At 34.7% G+C, this 10565-nt stretch overlaps 1 protein-coding gene across 1 annotated transcript; it reads right to left on the bottom strand.

Moving 5' to 3' along the window:
- Positions 1 to 1477: 1477 nt before the first annotated feature.
- Positions 1478 to 3530, bottom strand: LOC131063204 (probable L-type lectin-domain containing receptor kinase S.5). The gene has a single exon (XM_057996995.2). The coding sequence runs from the start codon at positions 3497 to 3499 to the stop codon at positions 1523 to 1525; it is 1977 nt and encodes a 658-aa protein (XP_057852978.2). The 5' UTR covers positions 3500 to 3530; the 3' UTR covers positions 1478 to 1522.
- Positions 3531 to 10565: the final 7035 nt, after the last annotated feature.

Raw genomic sequence — 10565 nt, 5'->3', positions numbered from 1 at the left:
ATTATTCAAATACTAAATACATTAAAATTTAAATATTTCCCTCATTTTGGCATAGGCATTTGGGAAACTTTACTCAACTTGTCTTTTTGAAAATTAATGGTTTTTTGGCAACTTTGAGAAATAGAAACTTTATTGAAAGTTGTAGAAGTTTTGAGAAATAGAAAGTTCTTTGGAAATTGTAGAAGTTATGAGAATAGAAGGAAAGTTTTTTTTTCTTGGGAGTGGAATTTCAGTACAAAGTGCTCTAATTTATATATGATTTCGACTTCATTTCTTATTATTCATGTTGCAGAATTTATCAAAGCTTAAGCTTGTTTCTTCAATGGCTGATAAACTAGTTGAGAAGGAGACTATATAATGGGATGTTTGAAGGTTTCTAGGTGATCTAAGGACGGGAGTCAGAGGATTACCAGATGGTCTAAGATGGGAGTCAAGGATTACCATTCTATTTGGAAATTATCATTGTGCTTAAGGATTCAACAATTTCAACAATTTTAGAGTTTTGGCTTGTAGGCGAGGGTTTGAAGTAGCAGTTTGGGATTTGAGTATTCTTTTGATGTAGATGTTTATGTAATCTTTGTGGATGTGGGTGGTTTACTGATATTTATTTGTATTCAATGTTATTTTATCATAAAAAAACCTTCAAGTGGAATTTCGAGTGTTTCTTTGCAAGATGGGTAAAGTTCAATGTGTGTTTGGGTTTCATTTTGCTTCCTATTTTGTGAGAAGTTGCAGCAGATGTAATTTGTTCTTAGCAGCAATTTATGACAGAAAAATGATGTATTTTCATGATGTAAATCTATCATAACCATTATATATCAGTTCCATGAAAGTTTGCTAAAGTTCGTGGTGTTTTTAGAATTCATTTCTATTGCAAGTTCCTAAAATTTCTATTGTTTGCAAATTTTAATAAAGGAGTTTCAAAAGAGTTTTCAAATGTAATAATTATTTTCCAAGGGACATTACAATGCTATATAGTGAAAAGATTAAGACTATTTCAAACTAATAACATAATATTTATGTATAATAAAATTTGTATATTTATTCAAAACATTCTAATTTGTTATATAAAGATAGCTATGTTGACATCTATATATGCTGATATGTTTTCATGAAAATACTATATATATATATATATATATATATATATAAAGTGTAACATAATTGTATAAAAATAATAATTTTTAAATCAATGTGATACCTTTCTGAAAATAGCATACATTTATGTATACGAACTTCAACCTAAATATTTCATCGAAAGACATGAACATAGCAAGCATACATCACATAGATAAACCATACCCACAATAAAAATATACAAGAAATGTATTTCAAAAAATATATAAGTACAAGAATGCTTCTGGAAAACTGTGTAAGTTTTTTCATTTACAAATATTCCTTTTGAGATGTTTATTTTTATAATTATCACTTGTGATGATAAACATGACATGAGAGATAATAAATATGTTGACCAGTCACCTTTCAACGGGAGCTTTTGTTGTTTCACACAGACACTCTCCCTCTAAGTTAAACTGCTTTCTTCTTCACGTACAGCAGGCGACTTCATAAACCAGTTCATCGCTGACCCACTCTCTTGGCTGATCAAAATGCCGGTGGAGCTGCTATCACTGAATTCAGGATATGGCCAAACGAATGGAGGTCTGAATGAAGAGACAAATGGAGGCGGCACCTCCCTGCTCAGTATCTGTTTCACCTGCCGCATGCTCGGCCGCTCCGCAGGATTTGGATTTGAGCACGCCAATCCCACCATTAGCAAACGCTTTATATCCTCCTCATTCACAGAGGCGAGATCGATGCGACTGTCAGAAGCCTCCATGACCCGATTCTCTCGATGAAGCTCCCATACCCACCCCACCAAATCGGGCTTCTCCTTTCCCCAACCAAGGGATCTTCCACACACCACTTCAAGAACAACTGCACCGAACCCAAATACATCCGACTCAAGACTCGCCCGCCCGGTGTGAAAGCACTCCGGAGCAATGTAACCCAGAGTGCCGGCCACATTGGTCGGAGTAAAAGACGTTCGGTTGTGTTCAATCAAACGGGCGAGGCCAAAATCGCCGAGCCGGGCTTCGAAGTTGGAGTCGAGCATTATGTTGCTTGCTTTGAGGTCCCGGTGGATCACCTGCTGCTCGCACTCTTCATGAAGGTAGAGCAACGCTGAGGCAACGCCCGAGAGGATATTGTATCGTTGCTCCCAATCCAGATGCCCTTGATATATGTGCTTTTCCAGGCTCCCGTTGGGCATGTATTCGTACACCATCATCAGCTGGCCCTTGTCGTGACACCACCCGAGCAACGGCACAAGGTTCCGATGGCGCAGCCGATTGATTATGCTTATCTCCGATATGAATTCGCGTTTCCCCTGTTTCGATTCTTTGAACATTCGCTTCACAGCTACAACAGTTTTACCCTTGTGAAGAAGTGCTTTGTGAACGGATCCGAACCCGCCGCTCCCGAGTTGCGACTGGGCACTGAAATTGTTCGTGGCCTTCTTCAGATCTGTGTACTTGAACTCCCGAGGATGACCCGGCAGATTCTGAATCGTCCCCGCTATGTCCGCCTCTTCTGCCCGCGACTTCCGATACTTAATCCAGAAAAGCACGATGACAACCGCTACAACGAACAGAAGACCCGCGACCAGGGAAAGGATGATCACTAATACTTTTTTGTCCTTGGAGACGGTTTCGATGGACAGACTCCATGATTTCACACAGTGGAGCTCAATGCTATCACTCGTGGAAGCGGAAAAGCCGAAGTGAACTTCTGAGTCGAGAACGCTGGACAGATCGAGGGTCTGGGACAGAAAGGGTTGCGAGGGCATGGAATCATTGAGAGCGCCATTTGCAAGATAAACATTGAGTTTCTGTTTATCTCCGTGGAACTGTATCCACACCGTGATGTCGTTGCCGCTCTTTAGATCGATCTGTGATTCTTCAAGGGATGTTATGTTTGTGGAATTTATGTTATTCACATTGATTCCGATGTGGTTGCCGTCGGGGTCATTGGTGCCATTGTTCTTCACTGTATCGAACTCAACCGCTACCATCTGATTGCTGCTCTGTCCGTTGGTGGAGGAATTGAAGAGCCCCATCCAGAACCCGTAACTATCCTCTGGTTTATCTGTTATATCTATGTTAGAAGTTATGAAAAACGCCATTCCCTCCCCACCAGATCCATTTTCCACTTTGAGATTCAAAACAAAAGTGCTGTTGAATGATACAGGGACCCCATCTTCTTTCCAGAATCTGTATGCTTTGTCGTATATCACTCTTCCCGATTTATTAACCTTGGAATATTGTGGATCGGTATTTAGCGTTTCCTCTGTGACTTGCAGGGCACCAGATGCTATGTTGGAATCGATGAGAATGAATTCGAGGTTTTCATTGAATTTGGAAAAATTGAAATCCCCATAAACCGTCTGTGAAAACAACAAAATATTGAGGACGGCAAGGAACAACACCCTGGGGAAACCCATCTGCTCAATTCACAAGATTCCTGAAATTCTAATGATAGTTTTGAGGAAAAATCATAATTACCATCAAATCTATGGACTACCAATTTATAAAGAGAGCTCAAAGATCGCCCATTAAAATATTTTATGAAACCTGTACCTTGTAAAATAATATAGATAATTGAGGATTTTCTTTGAAATTTTGAGAGAGCTTATGTATGTGAGCTTCTCATGGGCATACAGGTCTCTGTCGTGAGCTTCGGGGAAATTACTCAAAGAAAATAAAATCTTTGACTTGTGCTCCCCTTCAAACAGTGAATTATCCTTCGGAAAGAAATGTCTAAAATTTTTAAGAAAAATGTGAACGTAGTTTTATGCAATCTCGCTTGTTTCAAGATGATTAGGATATTAGTCGGCGGACAAATATATTAGTTGGACATAGTTCTCTTTTACGTTCTATCAGAAATATTTGTTAATATTAAATTCTATCCTAGTGTCTGTTTTCTAGATTTTGATTGGTTGTCTGCCGTTCTCCACTGCTTGTTGGAAGGGGTAACGACAATTACAAAGCACATCAAGACCAATTTTGCTAACGCGTTGCATATGTTTGACAGGCACGTTCAATGACTAATAGCATACTTCAAATGTATTTTTTAATATTAAGACCATTTCTATTAACACGTTCCATAACAAACCTGCTTATGATCCATACGCCCATTCGATGACTGGAAAAATGTTTATGGCAAACTAATGACAATTTCCTGCAGGCACGTTAGGACCATTTCTGCATAACAAGCATCGGCAGGCCCGTTCAATGACAGAAAAGAAGTTTGTGGCAAATTCGTTCTCCAAAAAAAATCCATCTTGAGCAAATTACAATAATAAATGCAGGAAATGGGAAAAGAGCTGTGGTCAACATTTTCCACTACACAAAAGGCATTCCTGTCTCGAGTGACGAAAAAGAAATAAAAGCATACAATTCTTTTTTATATTGAAATTGAGTAAACATTATTATATAGTGTAAGTAATCAGTAGGTTGTCCAAAAAAATATGAATAAAATATTTATCAGCTACAAATCTGGTAGTAAAAACATAATAACACTATTAATAGCAAAGAGAATATATTTATAGGAATTCAAATCTATTAACATAAGTATAATATCGTTGTTAGTAGCAAAGAGAATATACATCTAAAAGAGTAGGCATACATTGTATAGCAAATTTATATTGAACAGATCTATGCTCATGTTGAAATTGCCAAACCGGTTGCTTGATTTGATGAAGCTGCTCCAAAAACTTAATGTTCTTCTAGAAAAATTTATGGGACTGCAAAAAAAGATAAGCTATTTGAAGGGGTATGTTAGAGTAAAGCCTTGAAACATCAATTTGATAATGATAATTGCCATAAAACACAACATTACATCTATTGCGGCAAATATGCTTAAAAATTATTTGTCTAATAGAATCAAGAGTCAAGTTGTTATGCATCCAAAACCTAAACTGGCTTCTTTACAATTCAAATCATGATTAAATATTGCAAAAAAAATCTTGAACATGGCAAACCCATTATTTTTTAGCATATAAACAATTTGAAATTATGTGTCTCATACTTTCAATACCCTAGCAAAATGGGCAGTTAGCTGGTTACTAGTTGAACCATAATATATTTCAACCTATCCCCAACATGAAAAATAGTACACATGCGTAGCAATGAGGATTTTGTTAGAAAACTAAATTATGCCACGTAAGGATAAGAATGTATTACCAAAATTGAATAATTTCATTTTTACTCTCCAAGACCTAAGCCCACATATCAAAAAGTGAGACCCAATTCCAAAGGGGATACCAAGGTATCTAGTTATTTCTCCATGTTTGTTTAGCTTCCATTCTTTGGGAATCCACTGAGCGATGGAACCATGTTGAGACATTTAAAATTTAGTCTTGTTATGTGAAAGTTGAGAACCAGAAATATAGTAGGTACAGATTTAAGATCTCCAAGGTATTATTCAATTCTTCTTCTCAATTTTGCAAAAACATGTTTTCATCCAAAATCCAACATTAATTGCAATTATGTGCTCAAGGAGGGAAGGTCGCCAAATTGAATGCCTAGATTGTAAGTGAGAAAAAGAAGTGCCAAGGAAGATAAGTTCCTAGTTTTTGGAGGGTACTAGGACATTGGTTCATGAGCAAGAAGAAGAGCAAAGGAAAAGGGTAGAAAAATAATTCCTAGGACAAAAATGATAGGGGAGATACTTGGAAAAGGAAGAAAAAAGTCACATGGGAAGAAGAAGTCACAAGAAAACCAAGGAAATACAAAGTGAGGAGCATGTGCGTTATGGATTCCAAGACAAAGAAAAAAGGCATGAGATGATAGGATAAAATACAAAAGAGGTGCATGTCACAAGTAAGAGGATGCATAACAGGAGTGTGTATAGGTCATGAGAGATAAGTTGGTAAGGGTAAAAGTAGTATATGCAAGGAAGAGTCATTTTGGTTATTTTCCAAATGTGTCATGGTGTATTATGTCTATGTGTATGGGATTTTAATTTATATTCTTTGTTTCCAACTTTATTGTGAAGTAGAGCTCAATTACATGTCCCATAAAGACTAAAGATAGGCTCGTTATTTTGTAGTTGCTAACTATGATCTATTATAGGTTGTAGTATTCTTCAAGGACTTGTTTACCTATACACTATGTATTTTTATAGGTAATGATATAACATAAGGTAAATCACTTTACTTCTACCTAGTGATTCCATAGCTTCCAAGCTACGTGCTATCTTAAATTTATACTAAATTATTGGTCATTTCCTTTATAAAAAGGTGAATTAACTTTAGAATTTCATCCATTTGCTCATTATTTCAGCTTTAACTCTAGTCTAGTCTCATGTGCTATTAAATATCCTCACATTAATTCATATATATTGCTACAAACATGAAAACCTCAGGAAATCAAGTTATCTCATGGCTCTTAGTTTTGAGCCCCTTATGGATTTATCCTTGTGGATCTTGATGAATGTGATACTTATATTAAAACTAACTTTGTATAATATTCAAATTTTATACTTCTTACAACTCTTGTGTGTGTGGCCAATATCCAGCTCCAAAAGGGTCAAACAATTATAATCTTTAATGTGGAAAATTAACTAATATGAAACTAGTCAAACAAGTTAGTTGTAAATTAAAATAAAAGTACAAGGAATAAGTCAGAGGTACCCTAACAATATTTGGTAAGATCTTAATTGTATTGCAACTCTTATATAAATAAATTTTACCAATTGAAAAAATGAAGAAATAAATATTTATTTTGGTGCATCCTAGGAGATGTTTCTAGTCACATTTAATATTTATTTGGTGTCACTTGTCAAGTTGTATGTAACATTAGGTCAGATATGCTATGCATCTTTTGCAAATGGGAAAAATAATTAATATTTGAGAAACTTATAATTAAAAAGTAAATGTGGGGTCAATGGTATTGAAAACTCATATTTTTGAGTTACAACATTTACCTTACCACTTCCCAAGGTTGTATTTGTATGAGATTGATTATATAAAATCAAGCATATGTTTAGTTATTGACACTGATTCTAAGTGGTTTTGGTATTGGATGTCATTTTATTGTGTCTTATTTTAAGGAGTGCCTATGTGAAGCATGGCATGGGATTTGTAGCTCTATGCTTGGACTGGTGGAGGATGCATTGAAAAGGATTGATTTTTCAAAACTTCTCATGGAGACTCTATGAGTGTATTATAATGATTCGTTATTTAATAATACATAGAGTGTGGATGATTTTGGGGGTTATGTAAAAAATGGATAGATAATCATAAATATTTTTCTTTACATTTAGTAAAAAAGTCACCCATATAGGCCAAATTTGGCAATTATTTTTAAATAGCATAACTTTTACCTACTATGCTAAATTTTTAACTTTCAACAAAAATCTCTCTTTGAGAATAATGTAATTATATATGTTTGGTCACCAAATTCTTTTGTTTATATAATGTTTTACTTAATGAAGCTATGCATTGGTCTTAAACATGGTCTTGGTCATAACTTTCATATTCAAAATTATAATCTTTTATTTCAAACACGCATTGGAGAAAATTTTGAGCATGCCATTTAATGATGTTGAAATTGTACCTTGATGAGTAGAGTAATTTTGGTACTTTTTATCACTTGTAGGAGTTTGAGATTTGAGGTGTGATTTTGTGAGCATCCAAATAAATTAATAAAAAATGTGCTTGAGTGCATGTTTTCATGTATCATACATAATGGTATTATCAAATTTGCTACTTCTTGATATAGGTTTGTAGGTATTTTCATAGTTTTATCTTATATAAAGACATGTACAAAGGTTTATTTTGGCTTGAGGACATGGATTGACATGTGTGGAGATTGGGAGTCTCAAGGTACATTGAGAGTTGAGTATAAGTATAACATCACAAATTCTCATGTGCATTTGATGATTAATATAAATGGTCATGTATGTGATTAATTCATTGTGGTGTGATTTTATTTTAGGAAAGTGTTATTATCTATTGGATGTTTGATTGGTTCCTTAACTATTGTACTTTATTGTTAATTTGTTTGGAAAATCATATTTATTTTTTGGGTCTTTATATCTATAGCTTATCTTCTTGGTTATCTTAATTTTTAGGTTGTTGGTGTGATGATGAGTTTGTATGTTTTATTGGTTTTAGATCTATCAGTTGTGCACTTGTGTTGGTTGATCGCCCATTTGGTTGTAATGGGATGACTCAAATATTGTAGACATTTTTATTTGGCCAATTGTCTATATTCATTTTTGCATTGTTATATTTTATAGATATGAGAGCATATATGGTAGTTAGAGTTCCTAGATAGTTATTTGTTGTGAATTATAACATGTTTATTATCATAAGATCATGATAGCTTGGTTGAATATTTGAGTGGATTAATTTGACAATGACATTTTGGTGCAATGACTCTCCTATTTGTATCCTTGATGTGTGGACCTCGACATTGTAATATGGCTATGTCCAAGGATGTATTGGTTTTCTTCATTCATGTATTAATTGCTTGTGTTTATACTTGTGAATGGCTAATGACTTTTCACCTTCACCATTTTCTTTGTCACTTATGTTCTTTCTCTACTTGGTCTGTTTGGATCACCTAAATATTTGAGAAGGTTTTCCTCAACATGTCAACAATTGGTGTTCAACAAGTAGATGTAGGGTTATTTGTCCAACTAGCTCCAAATATTTGAGTTATTTTCCAATAGTGGTTATTTCAAAGATGTAGTGAATATAAAATATAAAATATAAAATAAATAATGCCATGAATTATCACAATAACTACAAAAAACTATCCATCAATGCAAATCAAGGAGAGAAGGCCATAAATGGAAAAATATGCAAATCAAACCCTTACTTATGAATAAATTATCATAATCAATCACTTCCTACACCAAATTATCCATAAGAGACACTAAATAATTTAGAACAACAATTGTAACACTTCCACTCACTCCTATATAACTTCCCCCATCCATTCTACATTTTTTTTAAAGGAACTCTACACTTTTGGCCAAGTGCTCTAGGGATGATTTGGTTGTAGAGTTTTTTTTTCCATTTAATTAAGGATGTACTACATATGGAAGGTTTTGGTTCTTCATCTACTACCCATAATGGATCTACAAATTCTTTAAAGGGTGCCTTTTTTCTATGCATGAATGAAGTTGGGACATCTACTACTCATAATGGATCTACAAATGTTGTAATTAGTAATGCTAATTGATGACAAGGCTCTTAGTTTATTCCCTTGATCTATTAGTTTATTAATCTTCAATGTTTAATAGTCATGTTTTTTATGCCTACAAACAAACCTCAAAAGAGGATTGATGCAATTCTTGATGTTATTGGTAGGGTTGAATCTATTGTTCATAGACCCTCCTTTTCTCATATGTAAATATAGTGAAAAGTAAACTTTATATAAATATCTTCCGCCCTTGTGTGGAAAACAAGGAAATTACTATGGGAAAGGGGTTTTCACCTAATAAGAGAAAATAGTTGCCTCTTCCATGTGTTATCATTTCTCTTGTGGTTACTTTGGGGTAGGAATTAGTTAAGTATGAGAAATTCTATTGGTATTTTGGTATGGTTTTGTCATTGATGTCAACACCTACTAAAACTCTAGCACTTTGAAGAATCAGCAACATTCACCAGCAAGCAAGTGACTCATGCATAGTCACCGGTAGAGACTTGGGAAGTTGATGATTGACATCAACTGGTAGAATTAACAGAGAAATATTTTTTCCGGCTTTGATGGGAAGCTACTTCTCAGGGGGAGTAGTTGGTATATTGAATTGATTGGTATTTTGTATATGAACTTGGTTTTGTTGTAACTTTGGCATTTGATGTCAAAGGGGGAGAGATTGGTATGGAAAAACACAAGGAAAACACATGTTGCTCCTAGGGGGAGAGATTTTTGTTTGGGAGAGATTATTACTCTCTATATCTGTATTTTGATTTCTGGTTATGACCTTTTCGGAGATTGTTGGTTTTTGGTATTTGGCATTTCTGTTTTGGCACTTTGATGGTTTTTCCATCTCGTGTTGCGATCAATGCCAAAGGGGGAGATTGTTGGTATTTTGGTATGTTTTTTTCATTGATGTCAACACCTACTAAAACTCTAGCACTTTGAAGAATCAGCAACATTCACCGGCAAGCAAGTGACTCATGCACAGTCACCAATATCGGGTACATCGGCAAGATATAATGAGCACCGGCACTTGGAATGATATGGAAAACACTTAATAATGTTGAAGACATTGTTTGGACATCTTGTCCTTGAGTTTTGTTTATTGGTATATTCATATTTGCATATTTTCTATTGCCGGCAAATAGGTCCAAGGTTACACCGGCAAGTTTATCTTTTCCAGATCAGCATGGCACGCTATGGAGATGATTAATTATTGTTTTAAATTCATTAAGCCGACATGTTCAATCGGTTATTGCATCGAATATTATATTGTTTGTAAAATGTTTTTATTGTAATATCTTGTAGAGCCGACCTACTAAAATTGGTCTTAGGTTATGGTATAAATGTAAG

Source organism: Cryptomeria japonica, chromosome 5 (genome assembly GCF_030272615.1).
Source record: "Cryptomeria japonica chromosome 5, Sugi_1.0, whole genome shotgun sequence".
In the NCBI taxonomy this organism is placed as follows: Eukaryota; Viridiplantae; Streptophyta; class Pinopsida; order Cupressales; family Cupressaceae; genus Cryptomeria; species Cryptomeria japonica.
The sequence above is the reverse complement of the archived record's forward strand: the minus strand, read 5'-3'. Positions and strand labels throughout refer to the sequence as shown.